This window comes from Canis lupus, chromosome 5 (assembly GCF_003254725.2).
Source record: "Canis lupus dingo isolate Sandy chromosome 5, ASM325472v2, whole genome shotgun sequence".
In the NCBI taxonomy this organism is placed as follows: Eukaryota; Metazoa; Chordata; class Mammalia; order Carnivora; family Canidae; genus Canis; species Canis lupus.
The window spans coordinates 43,965,684-43,987,306 of record NC_064247.1 but is presented as its reverse complement, the minus strand read 5'-3'; the positions used below and the strand labels follow the sequence as shown (position 1 = coordinate 43,987,306).

At 38.2% G+C, this 21,623-nt stretch overlaps 1 protein-coding gene and 1 long non-coding RNA gene across 31 annotated transcripts in view; one reads left to right on the top strand and one right to left on the bottom strand.

Moving 5' to 3' along the window:
- SGIP1 (SH3GL interacting endocytic adaptor 1) overlaps nt 1-21,623 on the top strand; it is a 207,274-nt gene that overhangs the window by 74,667 nt on the left and 110,984 nt on the right. For 8 of the 26 annotated variants that reach the window (XM_049110318.1, XM_049110317.1, XM_049110325.1 and 5 more), the window contains 5 exons: nt 8,813-8,876; nt 13,540-13,564; nt 14,565-14,648; nt 16,552-16,623; nt 20,226-20,282. In XM_049110318.1, the coding sequence (XP_048966275.1) occupies nt 8,813-8,876; nt 13,540-13,564; nt 14,565-14,648; nt 16,552-16,623; nt 20,226-20,282 (302 nt within the window). The remainder of the gene's footprint in view (nt 1-8,812; nt 8,877-13,539; nt 13,565-14,564; nt 14,649-16,551; nt 16,624-20,225; nt 20,283-21,623) is intronic. The other 18 variants (XM_049110321.1, XM_035716981.2, XM_049110331.1 and 15 more) reach the window with 4 other exon arrangements.
- LOC112647188 (uncharacterized) overlaps nt 1-21,623 on the bottom strand; it is a 142,736-nt gene that overhangs the window by 38,304 nt on the left and 82,809 nt on the right. For all 5 annotated transcript variants that reach the window (XR_007410809.1, XR_003128171.3, XR_004816236.2 and 2 more), the window contains exon 5: nt 3,061-3,234. This is a non-coding gene — a long non-coding RNA (uncharacterized LOC112647188). The remainder of the gene's footprint in view (nt 1-3,060; nt 3,235-21,623) is intronic.

Below are 21,623 nucleotides of genomic sequence, written 5' to 3'. Positions count from 1 at the left end.
TCATTCCATTAATAACAGCATAGCAAACACGAAATCTTTTTATGGCAAATCTGTTCCATGGCCATCTTCTCTTTAACATCTTCATCCATGTCACCAAAAGGTCAAACATTCTTTTTTTAAAAAAGTCATCACTGTTTTTAGCTCCTTTAAGTTCTTAAGTGCCTTCTAGCAATCTCCATTTTAGTGCATTAACATGAACTCTCACATATCACATCTGAATTTCAAGGTGCCATCCATCTCAGGCCCTTTTGCAATCCAATACAAATGAAGTATATTGTCAGGATGTGCATTTCTCCCCGTAGGCTCAGCTCAGAATGGTGGGGTACCATCTTTGTGCTTACTAAGTACAAAGAACACCGGGATTTCCTTTGACTCAAATAAAAATGAAGGTAGAGCATTCGGACCAAAGGCACATGCCCATCAAATTGGAACAATTTTGGTTAGAATTGCAAATATGTAGAGCAACCAGCAAACATTTGCTGAGTGACTATCATGTGCCAAGTACTGCAATACACTGAACTCGGCTTTTTATATTTCCTGGTACTCGTTTTTATAAAGCAGTTCCCATATCTTAGGCAGTAGTCTAGGTACTGAAAATCATAAGCATCATAAAAAATCATGGAAAGAGTTGACCTCCGTTTTAACTGGTCTCACATTGTTCTGTAAGACCCTATGACAAAGACTCTGAATTAGATTAGAGTACCTATATTTAAAACTTAGAGGAAGAGCTGATGTGCAAAGCATCTTAATCTTTCCTGACAGAAATACAATGACCATCATAATGAATAGATATTGCCAGTCTAGAGTTGCTGTCAATATGGGGCATTATGCCCAGGGCAATTAAATTTGCCTGTTTTTTATTACTGAGACCAAATGCTTGGCCTGGGTTCCTGCAGAAAATAAATAATTTCATTACATGTGATTCACCTTTGAGTAACCCACCATGCTGATGAAGGCTCAAACTGAAAATTTACACTTATTACAGAAATAATCCATTTGGCAACATCTATTGGGTCTCCTTATGTTCAGCATATGAAGATTTAAACATGCAAAATACAGTCTTCATGTTGAAGAAATGTACCTCTTAATTTTCCTAAAAATGTCTTTCAATTAAAAATATATATATATAGTTGCTTTCTGTCTGTTTGTTTTTTTAATAAGAAAATAAAATGAATTGTGATGACTGGCAACAAGTTATTCCAAAGACATGAAGAGCATGGATCCTGGAGTCAGGGCAGAAGGAACTCTGAAATGTGGTCTGACAGGTACTACCTATGTGCCCTGGCACCAGTTTCTCCTCATGCCCCATGGTATAGAATCAATACAGTAATAGCTCTCACCTTATAAGGTTGTATTGGGCTAGGATAAAGAACTTCCTGACATATTTCCTAAACCATTGTAAGTACTTAATAAATTACATCTATTCATTTTTATTTATGATACACATTTTGGGCTAAATTGAGCCTTTTGATGTGCCATTATATACATTCTTCACCCAAAAATGTGGTGAATTCACAATACGCCCTTCACCCCAAGTCTCTATTCCCTGGCCTAATGACTATGCATTCAGGTAAGTCCATCCTGTGCAGTTTGGAGCTTCCTTAACATGTCTATATATACAAATGAATACCAGAAAACTAAGTATCAATGGAATATATATTGCAAACATCAGAAAAAAGTCATTAGTTTCTGTTTTAATTATTATTCAAATTTTGAGTGGCCTTTAAAAAAATTGTTAAACAAATATTGATGGTGTGTTCACCAAGTCCCAGGCATTGCTCTGGGTGCCAACAAGAATCCTCATGACCACCCTGTTAGAAGTTGCTTGGCTTTGGAGTCAAACACACCCGGCTCAAATATTCGTCCTATCGCTTGTTTGTTTAGTGATGCTAGAAGAGGAATTTAAGCACTTTGAGTCTGTTTCTTAATCCATAAAATAGAGGGTTGGTAATACCTTTGAGGTTTGTTGAAAGGGTTAGTCTGTGTCAAGTGCTAAGCATAGTGTTGGTACATACGAGGTACTCAGTGAACTAGAGTGACCTTCCCCTCACTCTTAGTGATTACAGAGGGGGAAACTGGGATTATCCCTCCAAATCTCATGCCCTGTGAGGACATAAATCTTACATTAAAAATAACACAGCACCTTTTAGATTCTCTAAGTTTTGCTGCAAGTGACAGCCACTAATAGATCAAATTGGGGTTTGATCCCAAATCTTTGGATTCCAAATTCCATGCATTCTTATCCTTTCCACTATGTTTCCCTTGTGTTTCTGGGAGGCAGTGTCTTCGGGCTTCTGGGGAGATACCTGAAGGAATGATTTGTGTTCCTCTATGACCTGTGTTTTACATACTGACCCAAAACAGCTGTCACTGCCACTTCTCCTCATGCTCCTTTTTCTTCCAGACTGCTAGGTCAATCTACAGCCAGCTTTGTGCCCAGGCCTTGCCTTGTCCAAGCTCTGCTCAAAAGTATTGTTTCAGGAGAGGTGGGAAGTAGAAGAATCAAGTATCCCCTAGGAAGATGATCTCCAAAAGTAGTGCCTTTTCAACAATTTCATAGGTGTTGTGTTTATATGAGGATTTGAACACAATGAAAAGCTATCCATAAAAGGAAAGTAAGCAAGATTGGGAAATGAGTAAAGAAGGTAATCAAAAAGTCATGCCTTCAGATTCACAGATTAACAATCAAATACACAGAACATGCCTCCCTCACCCTGGCAGGTGCACTATCCCCCAGTGTTGGAACCTGGCTTTGTCCTTGGCTCCTCTCTATTGTACCCAGCCCAGATGTCTCCCCAGCTCAGCCCTTTACATTAGCTCAGGTGGAAAACCAGTAGCTGTCAACATGTCAAAGGACAACGATCATTCTATGTTTGGTCTCTCTTTGTTGTACTACCAGCTAGCAGTGGAGTGACAGGAATTCTGGACAAGAACAGAAAAGAGGATCATTGGCAAGACTCTCCTCTTATACTCCTATCTGGCAGGGCAACATCTGTGGTTAAGACCAGCAGTGTCTCCTGTGTGGCTGGTCCTTAGCTCCTGTCTAGAGGATTTTCATACCTTGATTTCTCCTTTTCTTAACTCAGTTCAAGGGATCCCTGGGTGGCTCAGCGGTTTAGCGCCTGCCTTTGGCCCAGGGTGCGATCCTGGAGTCCCGGGATCGAGTCCCACGTCGGGCTCCCGGCATGGAGCCTGCTTCTCCCTCCTCTTGTGTCTCTGCCTCTCTCTCTATGTCTATCATAAATAAATAAATAAATCATTAAAAAAAATAAATAAACTCAGTTCAAGGACTGTTACCTCAACTTGTTCATGCATAGAATCAGTCTTCATTTTTAGGGAGAAAAATATTTCAAGTAGGATTTAAAAAAAATAAAACAGAAGACATAAAACCAACCAAGCAAAAAAAAACCTGTAGGTTCTTTTGAGTATCAGATTTTGATGTTGACCTAATATAATATAGAGTGCAAAGTTTTCTTTTTAGAAGACCCCTCTGAACAATTCTGCTTTCAGTGTAACACTTAAAGGCTCAAATTCAGAATTTAGTATTTGTTAATTGAATTCCTGTAGAACAGTTTTACTCAGGATAAAATAAAATGGATAATGATAATTTTTTCAGCTGTACTGTTTCTTTATCTGCAGAATTGTATACTCTTAAAGCCAGGAAGTTCTAAGGTATCTTGATTTTTTTTTTAGGTTATCTTGGGGAAATTTCAGAGAAAAACACTAGTAAACACAATTTATGTTTTAAATTTAAAAGATTGTTTTAAGTTTTAAAAAAAGACTCAAACTTTCTGGACCTGTCATAAGAAATATATTTTACAAATGAAAAATTTTTTAAAGAAATATATTTTACTTATGGGTATACATTTTATTTATCCATTTATCTCTTCCTGGAGAATGATTTCATTAATTTATTTTTAATTTTTGAAGTACAGTTAACATACAATGTTATGTTAGTTTTAGGTGCGCAACTTAGTGATTTGACAACTCCATATATTATTCAGTGTTTACCACAGTAAGTGAAGCTACCATCTGTCACCATGAGAACTATTTCATTTTAAGGGGAATTTTATTCAGAAATGATTGTAAACTAAATGATCGGGCATACTTTTATAGGTTTAATCGCATATATATAATAAGTGGAGCCTGAAGACTTTTGAAGAAATCTGACATTTATTCATAGAAGTCTGAGTGTGAGAAGAAGTGCTATATATTCAGAAGCTCATGAGATGGTACTGGGCCTGACCTATAGATTCAGGGTTCATCTACATACACATGGCAAGTGAAACCATGTGAGTACATGAAATTGCCCCAGGGAGAGGATGCAGAGGAACCTAGGACAAAGTCCTGGAGAATTTCAACATTTGGGGAGCAATAGAGAGGTAAAGGAGCCTCCAATTTCCTCCCTGATGGTGGTGATAATAGCACCTAACCTAGGCAAACCTCAGGCTCATAATAATTTGAGAAAAAAAACACCTCCTACTTTTTCACATAAATGAGACAACAGATGCAAAGCAACAGGTGCTTGGTCTATATGTAGGATCTCAGTAATAGTAACTAATAATATTGCAATGATGAAACTTCTTATTCTATATTTTGTGTGTGTGGTATCACCGTTGTCAATTTCTGTGCCCACTGCTTTATTTTATTATCTTGTAATATCATATCCAGGACTGCCTATTTTGAAATAAATGATCTTTCCCACTCTCTTAAAAAATCAGTCTATTTTTAATTTTTTTGTTGTTCCCAGACTTGACTAGATGCTCTCATAATACCAAAGGAAACTAAAAGAAATCTGAATTAGGTGGAAAGATGCTAGAGGTACAGGTCAGACTTCTTGTGTGGCTGACCCAAGGCTGTAGTTCTGGATGCGTACGGGAGGATGTTCTCACTTCCAGAACTTGGAAGAGAACCTTTCTAGCCCAAGATCATCAAGACAACAAAGTTCTTTCCTTTAATATCTCTATGTTTTTGATATTGACAAAGGAATAGTTACTTCATTTCTCAAAAATAAGTGATTTCTTTTCCCTCTCATTTTTGGGTAAAGAATAGTTGACAGATATTCAGGATCCAGCCTAAAAACAATTATACTATAGCGAGTGACTTTAAAATTCTTATGAAGTTCTGGAGTCAGAAGTGAAAAATCATTGGCTATAGTGTTTTTAAAGCTTGTTAGATTACCAGACATACTGTCTTTAACTTGTTATCCCTATATTATCTTTGACTATTATTACTCTTTAAAGAAATTTCTTCAAATATTTTCTAATGAACTCTCAGAAGTCATGACCACACCTGTACATTCACTTTTAACACAGTTGGTATGACTGTTTCTTCCTGGATCTTCTGAAGGATCTGTTAAGATATGAATAACATCTACATTTCTTTTTTTTATATAAATTTATTTTTTATTGGTGTTCAATTTGCCAACATATAGCATAACACCCAGTGCTTATCCCGTCAAGTGCCCACCACAGTGCCTGTCACCCAGTCACCCCCACCCCCTGCCCACCTCCCTTTCCACCACCCCTAGTTCATTTCACAGAGTTAGGAGTCTTTCATGTTCTGTCTCCCTTTCTGATATTTCCCACTCATTTTTTCTCCTTTCCCCTTTATTCCCTTTCACTATTTTTTTATATTCCCCAAATGAATGAGACCATATAATGTTTGTCCTTCTCCAATTGACTTACTTCACTCAGCATAATACCCTCCAGTTCCATCCATGTTGAAGCAAATGGTGGGTATTTGTCGTTTCTAATGGCTGAGTAATATTCCATTGTATACATAGACCACATCTTTATCCATTCATCTGTTGATGGACACCGAGGCTCCTTCCACAGTTTGGCTATTGTGGACATTGCTGCTAGAAACATCGGGGTGCAGGTGTCCCAGCGTTTCATTGCATCTGTATCTTTGGGGTAAATCCCCAGCAGTGCAATTGCTGAGTCGTAGGGCAGATCTATTTTTAACTCTTTGAGGAACCTCCACACAGTTTTCCAGAGTGGCTGCACCAGTTCACATTCCCACCAACAGTACAGGAGGGTTCCCCTTTCTCCACATCTTCTCCAACATTTGTGGTTTCCTGCTTTGTTAATTTTCCCCATTCTCACTGGTGTGAGGTGGGATCTCATTGTGGTTTTGATTTGTATTTCCCTGATGGCAAGTGATGCGGCGCATTTCCTCATGTGCTTGTTGGCCATGTCGATGTCTTCCTCTGTGAGATTTCTGTTCATGTCTTTTGCCCATTTCATGATTGGATTGTTTGGTTCTTAGCTGTTGAGCTTAAGAAGTTCTTTATAGGTCTTGGAAACTAGCCTTTTATCTGATACGTCATTTGCAAATATCTTCTCCCATTCTGTAGGTTGTCTTTGAGTTTTGTTGACAGTATCTTTTGCTTTGCAAAAGCTTCTTATCTTGATGAAGTCCCAATGGTTCATTTTTGCTTTTGTTTCTCTTGCCTTCATGGATGTATCTTGCAAGAAGTTACTGTGGCCAAGTTCCAAAAGGTTGTTGCCTGTGTTCTCCTCTAGGATTTTGATGGAATCTTGTCTCACATTAAGATCTTTCATCCATTTTGAATTTATCTTTGTGTATGGTGCAAGAGAGTGGTCATTCTTCTGTATGTAGATGTCCAATTTTCCCAGCACCATTTATTGAAGAGACTGGAAAAAAGAAAAAAAAAAAACTACATTTCATAGCTTTGCTTTAGTCTTTCAAAGTTATCTTCGTAATTCCTTAAATTTCTGATATCTTTTGACTTTTCAAGGGGTAAAAATGTTTCCAATATTTTATTTTATTCCACAATTTGATTAGTTCTGTTTTTCTGGAATGTCACATCCTTGGTATATTACTATATATATATATATATATGTGTGTGTGTGTATATATATATATATATATATATATATATATTCCATATATAGGAATGTATTCTAGGTACAGGAAATATAACTTTCTGTGAAACTAAAATTACAGATTGGCATAGCATTTTTTCATCACTTATTATTGACTGGTTTGTTATAGACTGAGAGATTGAAGCACAAAGAGATATAACTTGTATTAAGCTACATACTTAAAAATGATGCTGGAGGTAACCTGGGTGGTGCAGTAGATTAAGCGTCTGACTCTTGATTTCAGCTCAGGTCATGATCTCAAGTGAGATCAAGCCCTACATAGAGTGTAGAGTCTGCTTGTCCCTCTCCCTCAGGCCCTCATCCCACACTCCCATGTGCTCTCTCTCCCTCTCTTGTTCTTTCTCTTTCTGTATCTAAAACAAATAAATAAAATCTTTTTTACAGATGATACTAGAAATGGACAATTCATGATGTTCTTGAGCTAGTTCATATTGGCTGTTGTACAAATTTGGTGATCAAAAACAGGACAGAGCTTATGGAAAACTACTATTGCCTGTTCTGTTACTAATTTAATACAATAATTACTGGAATTTATGTGTATTTTCTGATCTATTAGGTAGAGCATACAATCTATTATCTCATAGTCAAATTACAGAAAATGAAATTATTTGGAAACTTAAGATAATAATAGTATTTATTTTATAGTCTTATAAGAATCAGTAGCGATTGGTAAAATACAGCATTCCTTGTGACCCCAAACCTGAATTAAAAGCATGGAGAAGCCAATTAAGAGACCTGAACTCAAAGAACATTATGAGAAGAAAATGATTGTCGCTATGATATTTTGTCCCTATGAGGGATTAAGGCAATTAGAAGGAAGAAGGAAGAAAGTTTTTAACAATTAAAATTGAAAATGAATAGGGATAAGGTGTTCCTAGATATTATGAGTGGGTTGTTGTAAATGTCAATTAATTTACCTATAAAGAAATGTAAAGAATAATGAAGAAGAGCTTAATGTGGGAAGAAATGTTTTTTAAAAACAAACATTGACATTATAAGGACCTAGGCATCTTAAATGGAATGACCATTAAATGCAAAATTAGACTGAACAGAGGCATTTGGGGGATTTTATATGAGTAGCATCCTAAGAGTCAGATAATGAATGACTCATGTAACCTGAGTGGTTTGGGCTGACTCACATGTTTTGGAAGAAGGTGTCATCAAATTCCTGATATTGTCATGTTTTTCCCTTTGTTCCACCTGTTAGTGCCAAACAAATCCTGAAATTCAGGGACTTTTTCAGCTTCAATTTGCCAGAAAGACTTTCCAAACTACCAATAACAAGTCTAAGGTTTTGTTTTGTTTTGTTTTGTTTTGTTTTGTTTTAAGACTTATTTATTTATTTGAGAGAGAGATTGCACAAGCAGGGAAGGGGCAGAGGAAGAGAGAGAATCTCAGGTAGACTCTCTGGTGAGCATGGAGCCCAATGCAGGGCTCGATGCAGGGCTCAGTCTCACAATCCTGAGATCATGACCTGAGCCTAAATCTAGAGTTAGACACTTACCCAATTGAGCCACCCATGTGCTCCAATAAGTCTAAGGTCTTGAAATATAGAGGCATTTAGTATATCTGAATAATACTAAGAAACACTAGCCATGTATGTAACTATGGAACATGGAGGAGATAGGAATCCCAGACTGAGCCTTCACAGAATAGGAATGGAAGAATCAAGACTGAGCTTGGTTTGTCCAAAATAGAAGATAAACATCTGTCGAAAATACTAATAAGTCATATGCACGTGCACACACAGACACATACATACAAATGAAGAAATTTTCATTGCTTTTTGAATGTTCAAATTTAACTGGTGTTTTGCAACTAAAAATATCATTCCTTTGAATGTTGCTAGGGATATTCAAATAGAAAATAGATTTCCTTGACCCTTTGTTGTTTTCCCACAGGATTGAAAAAACGTACAAGGAAGGCCTTTGGAATACGGAAGAAAGAAAAGGACACTGATTCGACGTACGTACTTTGGGAGGGCCCAACTGCTCAGCTGCAGTGGAGGGACCACATGTGGCCATGTGGAAATGCAGATCTAGTGTGGTCAGCTGCACTTCAGAATAAAGAGCCTATTAAACTCTTTATTTGGCTAGAATCCCTGAAAGAAAGTTAGAAAATGGGAAAATTCACAGTTCTGTGGACACAGGTGAAATCAAAGAGAGCTACCTTTATTTCTCACCGTTAGCTTTTCATTCTGTACCCTTTTATTATGCATAAATTTTTGCACAAGACCCAAACACTGCTCTGTGTCCTTGTCCTCCAAGAACTTATAAATCATGGGATAAAATATCTACCATACCAAAGAAATATCCTTCATATAACAAAATGAGATAACAGTTGAAATGCCTTGTATGGTACCTTCTACTTAGTAAATGCTCAGTAAATGGCAAGTGGATGCTAGTCTTATTACTAAGACAAATTAATATGTGGTGAGTTCCTTATAAGCAATTAAAAATGAAATTTTATGGAAAATTGAGGATGGTTAAACTCATGTTTGGGCAGATGATCAGTAAAATCTCAGAGAGGGAGGAGCCTTGAGTTTGGACTTGGAGAAAATGAAGACATGCATCTCGTGCAAAAGGACCAACAAAGCCAAAGCAGAGAGGTAGAAAAGTCAAGTAGGTATTCAGGACAAGATAACTAGGGCAGTTTGTCTACCTGATGGCTACAGGTAAAGGTGGTAATGGTGGGCAAGGCTAGAAAGGACATTAGGGCCAGATAGAAAGGCTTTAATTTAAGGGCCAGGCTTTAATTTAAGGTGTCTGGTCTTCTTTTCTAAGGCACTGGGCAATCTTGAAGCCTTGAAGGCTTTAAAACCAGACAGGGTAAGGAGTTTTGTAAGGGGAGGAAGCTATTTTTTGTCTAGATCTCACATGTTAAAAATCTGTTCTTATCTTTTCTTTATACTTTTCTTTTGGTAGATCATTATTTCATGGAAATCACATTTACTCTAGTCTTGCAAATTTTTCAAAATGATTGAATTAGGAATGTATTTCTGAGAATTATGTAATCTCCATTAGTTCTTAAGAAATTGCCATTGTCTAAAAATGAACCAGCCAGAATAGGTGATGGTACATTCACCAGAGTCAGAAGACTGGGACTTTGTTCCAGCACGGCCAATAGCTCCTCGGCCTTCGGAATAAATTTTACTTTCCTGGGCCTCAGTTTATACAAGATGGAATCTGATTCCTGTAAAGGGCCACTGTACCAGTTCATCTGTCAGTGACATCTGTTGTCACCTACAGCATGCCACGTCTTGTGTGGGACACTACCGTAGCATCTTAACCATCTCTTCTTAGCTTCTTATCATTTGTGCACCCCAGATTAAGTACATGTTAGCAAATTAGCCATTGACTAGTTCTACCAGTAATGACGGTCAAAGAACAGGCTGTTTATTGTAAACCTTGGCTTTTCATGAACCCCTGCTCTCTAATTGGGTCATACATCATTCTTGCAAAAGGCTGGGAAGATGTTCCAGCAATTTGCTGTCCCTTCAGCTTTAGGTAATGCTTCTGTTCGGCTGCAATCATTGAAAGCTTGTTGATGCAAACTGTTTTCAGGACTGTCGCAAATCTGTGAGGGTTGCCAGGCAACCTGCTACAGTTAGCCAGCCAGCTCCAACTATAACTGATTGTACCTCCTTAAATAGAGAGGGGGCTTAGGACCAGAGCTTCCTGATTTGATCATCATTCCAGTGGCCAATAGAGAAAAAGAGAGAGCTGCTGCTAAGTGACAGGCCCTGGACAGGGTATTTTCTATGTACCGATATCCTTTTTAATCCTCATGGTGATTCAATAAGGTCAGAAGTAATATCTCAATTTTAGAGAAGAGAAATCAGTGCCAAAAGGGATTAAGTAACTCTCTGAAGGCTATCTGGAAAATAAGACTTAGAGCCAGGATTCTAGTCCAGAATCAAATGCCCATTCTTTATCATCCAGAAGAAAAAGACTAGATGGGCAACATTATAATCAAGACCATAATCAGAGGAAGGAAGGGGCAGTGGTTGCAATAGGTTACTGACACTTCTTAAAATAGAGACAAAGTGTCCATGGTAGATGACTAGCTTTAAGAGAGGTCAGTAAATATTATGGTCTGCTGTTAAAAAGAAAAAAAAAGATTTATTTTTAAAAATATATAAAACTTCATAAGAGGGGGTTAGGAAATGAATTGAAAATACATTCAAGAGTCTGAGACTGTTAATATCATTCTATTCCTTGTCCTAGATCAGACTGTATAATAATTTTATTCTAGATTACATTTCATGAATATTTACTATATTCTTCTATTAATTCACTGAATCCTTTAATAGACCTATGGGGGATATGCCAATTTCATGACTATTTAGTAAATGAGGAAACCGAGACACTAGGGGTAAAACAACTCGCCCAAGGTGATGCAGTTAGGAATCTAAGCTGATTGAATCCAGGCAGTCTGGTACTACAGCTGGTGATCTTCACTGCCATGCTTACTGCTGCCATACTAGGAAGCACCAGCCTCATTCCATCAATGGTTAAGACAAAGGCAGAATAAAACGCAATGCTTTGATGTATAATTACAGTGCTTCTGATTAAAATTTTGAAATGCCATCCCTATAGCTGAAAAATGCATAGAGTCAAGTGGCCTCTCATTTAGATCCCCTATTGATATACTCTTGTACTTGGACCACTAGTGGGCAACACCACAGCCAGGCCTTTCTCCAGAGCCTGTCTTTTCCACATCTATGACTTGCTGCCCACAAAGACATATCCACAAGGATAAGTGCCTTTGAATATATCCTACCCCAAAGTTGATACAATGACCTCTCTCAATTTCTTTCAAACAAGTTTACTATCCTAGTAAGAAATGCTCCTTGTTTTGTGTGTGGTGTAGAGATCTGAAAAGGGCAAGTTGTTTTTGATGAGTGTGGATCAATGCCTTTTCTCTGTACTTTCTGTCCATTCTGGGCTTATTATGGCCATAATGACCCATTGGATTTACTTGCCTGTCTCATTCTTTTTATGAGGAGCATATCTTCATTACTTCTATCCCCTGATTCTAGCCTAGTATCTGGCCCATCAGAAGCACTCAATGTTTGTTCAATGAATTCTAACTTTTATCAACTTTTATGTTCCTACCCTTCTATTTTAGGTAGAAATTTCTTTGAACCAGCTCATTCCCATAGCCAGGTTCAAAGACCCTAAGATTTCTGTCAACTCCTATGGGTCTTTTACTATCTGGGTCCTATCTGCTTCTAGCCCATGTATCACTGATTCACCTCTGCATCCATCTACATGGACACAGAACTGGTTGTGAAAAATGATGTACTCCTACCAAGCATTTTGTAATCCAAATGGAATATCTTGCTAAATTTGAAAGGCATGTTAGTGAGAAACGGGAGTCACATCTTGGAGCCCAGAAGATGTGCCACCAACTCTCTGCATCTCTCTCTTCCCCTTTTCCTCCCTCTCTCTCCTCTGCCCCACTCTATGAATCAGTAAGGAATGTTGTTACATTCTTCTAAAGAATGGTCCCACCTTCTAAAGAACAGTTCCAACCACAGCAAACTCCACAAAACTTCCTAGTCCACTTCAAGCACCTATTAAGTTTTTCTTCCAAACAATGCAAGTCTTCATCTAAGCATAATTCTGGTCCCCACGTTAATAGAATGACATTTTTTCTAGCTCCTTACAGAGTGAACTAAAATCGGAAGTTCTAAAGTTACAGTGACTAGCCTCTCGCTTCTCCCTTACTCTAGCTCCTTCATTTCAGTTTTCCAGAGAAACAGTGATATTACTTGCTGTGAAGTCTAAAATGACTGCAAGTGGTCAGTTTTGTGTTCTCAGTGAGGAGACATAATGAACGAGGGGGGAAAATCATAACAAATGAACATTCTAAAATACTATGTGTCAGGAACTAATTGTAAATTCTTTATACCTTCTCTTATTTAAACAATCTCAGAGAGATTAAGTACTGTATTCAAGGTCACAGAACTAATAAGTGGTGGAGGCTGAACACCCAGATTTATCCTACACTAGAACCCTTACTTTTTGGCACTACAGCACAGTGTCACCAGGAATTAATTATCCTGGACTTCAATCAGCAGAACGAGCCATTTAGCAAACATTGTCCTCCATTTCCTGCTCTCCTCTAATCAGAGGTACAGTAAGTATAGAAATAGGGAAGAAAATACAGATTCTCAAAGTAAATAGAAAAACACCATAGGCGCTCCTTTCTAGAGGGGAAAATTCAAGACCACTCACAGGGGAGAAGATGAGAGAGGACAAGTCAGTTCACATTCCTTGTGGTAGTTTAATGGAGCCCGCTGAGTAAGATAGACTCTTAATAAACTACCCTCTCAAAAGTGGAACAAGGCACTGCACTAGCAACCTGTGCTTTTTGGACACCAGCTTTTAATGAGAATCTGCTTTCCCACCCACCCTCACTCCCCCACCCCTGACAGACACACATCCCACAATCAAATATCATTCAACCAATTCATTTTGATTGAGTTTGCATTAGCCAGGTTCACTGGGGTGGGAATGCAGGAAAGGGGGAGAGGTGGTTTGTGAATCTTAATCGTTGTGCGTTAGTCTATGTAGCAAGAATGATTCCTTTCCTAATAGCTACCAATTTCTTTTTGTTACAGAGGTTCACCAGATAGAGATGGAATTGTAAGTATTTAAATGACCATTTTCAGTAGATTTGCACTTCAATATACACTATGTTTAAATTTCTTAAAGCCCCCCCTTTTTTTTTCTTGTAGGGAAAAAATAGCCTAAATGACTTTTCAGACCTCTCACTGCTATAATTTTCTGTAGTAATGGCATGGGACATACAAATGCAGTCTTGGTCAAGTTAAACTTATTTATTGCATTCACCTAAAATCCTGCCCCAGAGTAGGCAAGCAAACCTCATCAATATGGTGGGTCAAAAGCCAGACAGTTCCTGCAGGGGCTGCTACCATTAACTGTTATTTCATTTCCAATTTAATGATATAAAAGCTCATTAAGTGAGAATGTTTTTCTCCAACAGAGGCCACAAAGTCATAATGGAGCTGAGATCCAATAAAATTGAAAGAAGCTTTTCCCCTTTAGTTGAGTTGTAGATACATTTTCTATATTCAATTCCTAAGTAGGGAGTGGTCTTGAAACCACTTATGCCTGAATTTAGAGCCTGAAGGAGGAAAATGTGTCCACTGGGTTTAGGCTTAACAGTGACTATGACTCCTTGCTGGCCACCAGATTTCTTGCTTCTTTAAGAAGACTGTGGCACATGCCCTTGGATTTATCTGAGTTGAGCTTATGGGAGTCTGTACCAACTTCTAAAATGACTTCCTCCGAATCTAAATCAGATGCCTATTCAGAAGGTTCAAAAGAACAGCTGTTACTGAATAAGAAGAGCGACTCACATTAGGCTCATTGGGCTGGAGTGGGAACTAAAATAAATCTGGTGGTTAAAAATATATATATTTTTAAAAATCACCCTTTATAATATTATACCCAAACTGAGGTGTTAATTGCAGCCATAGCTGAAGTTTTCCTTCCACATTTGACTCAAGGTTCTTAGCTATGGGGTCCCTTTGCATTCATGTAGTTCTCGCCATGAAATGTTAAGAAAGTAGACTGAAATTGATCAGACATTGGGTAACGCTATAATCAAGGCTCTATTCAGCAGGGGAAAAAAAAGACCCAGAAGACTCAGCTTCTCCTCACCTCTTGCTTCTGGCTCAGAGCCCTCTCGTTAACTCTGTCTCAGGTACTCTCTGCTTCTGTGTCTTCTCTCTGCTTCTGTCCTGGCCCCTCCCTGGGTTCTCTTGTCCCCCTCATTCTGACCTCAGCAAGGCTCTGTTAGCTCTTCTCTGCTTCTGTCCCTGCTGCTCCCAGGCTGGGCCGCTATCTCCTGCTTCTCTCGCTCTGCCACCCTCACCCTTGTCCTATTTTTCTCTGAACCCCTTCCCCCTCGTGCCCCCCCACACACACACCTCCTCATCCCCTAGCCCTCCATTGTCTCTGAGGCCCCATTGCTACCTCAGTGTTCTCTGCTCTTCTAGGGCCATCAGTTTAATTCCCTGGTGGAACACGCAGCTCTGGCATGTAGGTCCAGCCCTGGCAGGCAGCGGGCGGTTATGAGTACGCGCTGCATTAAAGAGCCCGGCCGGGATTCTGGGGACTTGTGCACCTGAAGTCGGGGCTTCCTACCCGAGTTCCCTGAGTTCTCTTTCTCTGCCACCATTCCAAGTCCTATAAAGTTATCTATCAACCATTGTACCCTTCTCGTTCCCTAATTGGAAATGCCGTAAATACCACTGGTCACGATTTTAGGAAAGAGGAATCATTCAATTTTGATTTCTCAGGAAATAAAGCAGACCTGTTTGGGAAAAAAAGGCTACATTCAAAATAAATGCAATGTTCTCAGAAGCAGGGTGAACAGATTCCTAGGTAACTGGAAATTATTAGCCAGCTGTTAGTTTTACCATTTGGAAAAACTCCCCCAAATACTCCTAGGTCACCAAATTTTGAGAACTTCCTTATCGTATCACTGCTATGATATGATAGCGCTCCAGCCCAGGAGAGCAAGTTCCTGTTTGCATTCAGTCCTCAGAGATCTCAATCTGATTTTCTTTCAAACTCAGACTGATTTATTTAATATCCTCTATCTGTGAATCCAGACAGACTTTCTTTTACCTCTTTTTACCTGGCTGATTTAGCTTCCAAATCATTGTCTTTTGAAAAGTATCTGAGGTTGAAATGTATGGTTTCACTAATGTGGTTTGCAAACTGCAGGTGGTGGTGCACACACTTAATGCTTATAAATGGCTGTGCAATAAGTTTGATGTCCTGATGCTTATTTAATTTGTTCCTCAAAACTTAAGGAAGCCTATCTCTGGTGACAATGCTTTTGAAGGTTAGTCTACAGAGGCTTCATGGCAGGGCTGCATGTACAAAGGTGGGCTTGTCTTGATCCCCACTGGTGAATGTTTCCCCAGCAGAGCTCTCTGTCATGACATCTGAGACTTCAGGCAGCTGCGTGTGACAATGCATTCTAACTCAGAGACAAACTCTAATTTGCGCAGGATACACTCACATGTTTTCAGATTTCCATCCACACAGCCTGGGGGGCTCAGGGAGTCCCAGCCATTGCTGTGAGAGATCTCTGCTCCTCCTGAACACGTGCACAGGAGAAGGGCCCAGATTTGGAGCTGTCAGCTGTTCATGCTGTATGTATTTGCCAACCCCCAGGAAGGCTTTGATAAAAGGAAAATATGGTAGAGCTAGATTTTTCAGACTTCTATTGGAAGTGTAAGCATTTTTATTTAGTCTCTTAGCTGTGTCCTGGTGTCTGTTCTCTACCTGTAAATTGAGTGCTGGCTGAATAAGGACTAATTCCACATAAAATCTAGTGCCTGGGATGCATCTTCCTTCTTCTTCCTTCTTCTCCTGGCCTAGCCAAACTGGCCTGCTGAATAGAGCCTCATTATGGGCCCCAAAGTCCATCTTTGATTAAGGAACCCTGCCAAGATTGGTAGGCCCTCCGATTTGGTCTAGAAATTGTTTCTTCTATGGTATGTTTGCTGACTCCATGTGATTCTTTATATGTGTCTTGAAGAACAAACAGATCCTTTAACAACTTTTTTCTACATGAAAACAATCAATTCCAGCAGCCCAGCCCACATGAACCACCCTACAATAACAAAGCAGAGTGTGCTCGTGAAGGAGGAAAAAAAGTTTCGGTAAGGAAACAGATTTTAGTTTAAAATTTCCAAGGGGTGGTAGAAACAGTGAGTAAAATCCCAATATGAAATTTGAAAAAAAAAAAAAAACAGTAGCATTTATTTAATCAATTTGAGAAGGTTTTCTTAGGTATTTCCAAATTTTACTCTTGAATATCCAGGACCAATTTTTAAATCAGCCATATAGACCTTATTGACATTTGAAAATACTACCAAAGAGTGATCTGGTATAAAAAGATATGTGTCTCCTTTGCCTTAGGCAAAGGACAGAGATCCAAATTTTTAAAATAATCTGTTATCTTTAAGAAAGCTTTGGCTATAATATAAACATCACCATACGAAATGAGTAGTCATTTATGAGGATAAGCACTATCTCAGTAACATCAAGAATTTGACAGGACCTTGGCTTGTGGGAACCAATGTACTTGACCAAAGGTTGGTGAGTCAGGGATGCTGACCCAGGCCCAGATTATCAGCAACTATGGCTGTGTTGTCCAATGTGGTAACCACATATGCCTATTCAAAATTCAGTTGCACCTGCTGCATTTCAAGTACTTCATATGAAGCTACTTGTGGCTGGTGTCTAACATATTGGAAAGTACACATACAGAATATGTTCACATTCACAGACAGTTCTATTGAACAGTGCTGTTCCATAGGATTATTTACAAAGTGAGTCAAGTCTTGCCTCAGTGGCAAAAAGATAATATTTATGTAGTATATCATGTATCTTTAATATTTCATGTCCAAGGAACACTATGTGGCCATGAGCTGACCTTGGAAAAGAGGAGCATTCACAGTGGAAATTGAGAACTTTGATGAATGTATAATTGAACACTATTGTTACTACATATGTTGATTTAGCCCATCACATTATCTGAAAGCAGATCATAAGCCTGACCAAAGTAAAATACCTATTTTAGCATGACTAACATTGATCGAGCCTCAATTATCTTTAAATAAGTCATATATTCAAATTAGAAAAGTTACTTATGCTAATGTAGAATTTTAGAAAATACAGAAAAGAACAAAAGAATATGTAACTTCAACTCCAAGAGAAAAAAATCAGTGTTCATGTATTAGTGAATATCCAATATTGCTTTTACAATGAAGCCTAGTCTTTAATTGATATTTTCCTATTTATATTGCTTCTTGCTTCCTCAATGTTTCCAACTGAAAATTGAAAGAGCCATCACCTTGCCTATTATTGCTATGAGATGTACCTTGCATCAGTGGTTTAACCAGGAGAATTGCTTTTTTTCTTGGGGTTTGACCAGAAGAATTTCAGCCAGGCTCTAGCCAAGCTTTAACTTGACAATTTCCACTTGTGAAACGAAATATATCTATATTATCTGCTAGCACAAATGAGGCCAAATTGTTAGTTCCTCTGGTAAAGCCGTATATGTGTGTGTGTATTTGTGTGGTGTGCTTGTATGCTATCTGCCCAAAAATGTATTGTTTATGATTTGTTGTTTGTGTCTGGTATTTGTGTTAAAAATGTTTCTAGTTTAAAAGGAAATTTCTTTTTTTAGATTTTGCTTTCTCTTCATCTCAATCTTCTATATTAGTTTCCATGGAAACTGGGAAATTTTCACTCAGCCCAGATCTAGAAAATTCAGTAACTTTTATTCATAATGTTGAATATGTATTCTCAGGAACGATACACACACACACGCGCGCGCGCGCGCTGCGCGCGTGCTTATTTATTTATTTAGCTGAACATATAAACTATCTTGGTTGTAAAGGGTTTTGGTTATGGAGATGAGACTATTATGGAAGCAAACTAGAATTTTGATCTCAGTAATTTACCTAATCTGTTTGGTTTTTAGATAACTATCCTTTGTATTGAAAAAATGTTTAGTATATTAATAGTAGTACTATGGTGATCACAAAATTTGTGAGTTTACTTCTTTGGAATCAACTTTGTTCGTTTGATTTCCCATTATCATAAATTAAATTTGTATATTGAATTTATAAATATACTTGTTAAGAAAGCTTTGAAGAGTTTTGCAAAGAAGTCATATGGAAACCAATTGGTAAAGTAGGAATCAAAAAAGAAAGCAAGAGAGCAAATATGACAAAAAGAAGATAGGAACCATGCCCATTCTCCATGGGAGAGATTTTTTATTATTGGATAGCCCATCATGTAACGGACCATGTCCTTAACTCTGTAGCTTTTAGAGGTACAAGGTTGATTTGGCAGGTTTTAAAAATGCCCATTGTTCAAATTAGGGAGAATATCATCAAAACACTAATTCAATAAAGGCAGTTCTGTGAGAAGGTTAAAATGTTGTAGTCTGACAAAGTATATGATCTTTGTCAGGAGCAAAACAAAATAGAAGAGGGTTATAGAGCCTATGTTGTTGGATGCTGGAGGCATGGCTGAGTTCTTGTATTTGTACACTAGCGCAGTGCTGGTGGATAAGGAGAGAGAGGACGTGGACGCAATATCCATGCCTCCCCCACTCTTCACCCTAACTGAACTTCTAGTTCTTAGAATGCCTAGGCCAACATCCAGTAAGTCCTAGCCAATGACCATGGTTACTAGGTTGCCTCTAATTTGCTCTTCTAGTGCTACACATACATGAAAAGCTTACTTCTCCTACCTATTTGTCAAATTAGGTGTTGGCTGTTCACATTGTAGTTCCAGTGGACTTTACCTGTGATTGTTAAATTTGAAGTCCTGTCCTCACCCTTCATGCTTCACCATTTTTGATATGTGCTGTTCTGAAATCTGCTAGTGCTTGGTGACATACCATTGCTGTATGTGCTAAATATAGGAATGTTGTTAAATGGACTCTCCATTACCAACCTGATTTGTGTTTTTGTCCTTTGCTCACAAAAAAGTAGGAAATCCTAGAAATCTCTATTTGTGTGTTGCCACATCCTTGCTCAAGTGCTTGTGGCCATTATCGTGATTGTTCTAGTTGCTAAAATAGAACTTGAATAGAATCCAGAGACAGTAACGCTGATATCTAGTCATCTTTCAATGATGTATGCTCATGGAGGCATAGAACACACAGATGACAGAAATCTACAGTCAATCCTTGAATCCTATACTTGAAAAGAATACCAACACTATTTTTAATACCTAGGAGCTGAATTAATTCAGAGTTGATTTCCTTTACATTCTATCAAGGAGGTGGTTAGGGAAAAGTTGAGTCAGTATTAGAAAAGCTAAAGGAAGGTTAGTTAATGACTTGAATACTCTTTAGACATGTTGGACCTAATTGTATATAAGAGCAACATGAAAGTCAATGATTATATCCCCTTAAGGTGTGGAGGATTAAATTATAATGTAGATACTTCTAATTTTTCAGTAACTGAATAAAATTTGAACAGCTAGCTGTTACCATCCCTATGCTTAGGTATCCTACAGTCTTTTGTGAAATAAGTATGTAAGCTCTTTTATGCAGTGTCACAGCAGCTCAATTTACCATTCAGTTACACCATTGTGATTGCTTAATAGGCTGCTCTAATTTGTCTTTCCAGTGCTGGATTTTGATAGCTCTTGCTAAATAGAGATAAGAGTTAAGTGTTCTTTGTTCCTTTTTTTTAATTCAAATGTTTCTATTCTAAATTTATTTTCAAATTTATTGCAGAAGAAAAGCAATGGGGCACCAAATGGATTTTATGCGGAAATTGATTGGGAAAGATATGTGAGTATCAGAAGATTGTTTTTCTTTATTAAGTGTTTCACAATTTGAAAATGAGTCGAGGCATCCTTATGTTTATAAAAGGCAAAGAAATAAGTGAACATTCTCCATTTCATTAGGCAGTGCCTGGCATGCTTAGGGAGATAGAGGTTAAGGGCACTAGAGTCTCTAACACTGGATTCAAGACCCAGCCCTTCCATATATCAGCTGTGTCTGGCTTTGGGATAGTTGTTTGCTAACCAGCAGAAATGAAGTCAGTAGTTACTTTATAACATTGAGAGGGTTCAATGAGCTAATGATTTGCAGATTATATCAGTACCTGCCTAGCCTGTGATATGTGTTCCAAAAATATGCTTTTTAAAATATTAACTCCAGATTTTACAGTCCTGGTCTTTTTCTAAGCATCTTTGAGAATCAACTCAAGTCAGTTAACCTCTGGGGCTTGGTTTCATAGTGTCTTAGTCCATTCATTCTGCTATAAAAAAATACCATAACTTAGTGGCTTATAAATAACAAAAATTTATTTCTAACAGTTGTGTAGGCTGAGAAGTCTATTGTTATGTGCCAGCAAATTTGGTGTTTGGTGTGACTGGTTGTGGGCCCACTTTCTGGTTTGTGGATGCACCTTCTAGCTGCAACCTCACTGGGAAGTTTTTGTAAGGGCACTCAGCCCAACTATGATGGCTCCTCTCTTATGCCCTACCTCCCAAAGGCCCTACTTCCTAACACCATCACTTTGAGGTTAAGGTTTCAACATATGAATTTGGCAGGAACACAAACATCCAAACCATAACACAAAACAATTATTAGAACTTCATGGTATAGACTATTCTCAGGTCAAGTGACAATCATTCGTTGTTTTCAAGGAGTGAGCATACTCTCAGCTAAGACCTAAACTCTCCACCGGATTCCCCTGGAAATGGATTCACATCATCAACACCTACTTTGCCAACCACAATAGGGATAGCCACAATCATTCTTGGATTTCCAATCATGTAAAACATGTAGATCATATTCATATCAAAGATCATTTCTATTGTATAGCAGGTGCCCAAATTCACAATCCCTACAAAAAGCTTTTGCATGTATATCCATTAGATGAATATCTTGACCCAGCCTCCCCTATTATAAAAGTTAATCTTGATATTAAAGCTTTTCCATATTTCTTAACAATAAATTTATTTTTACTTTATTTTATTTACTTATTTGACAGAAGAGACAGTGCACAAGCAGGAAGAGTAGAGGGAGAAGCAGACTCTCTGCTGAGCAGGGAGCCTGAGGAAGGGCTTGATCCCAAAACCTTGGAATCATGACCTGAGGCAAAGGCAGCCACTTAACCAACTG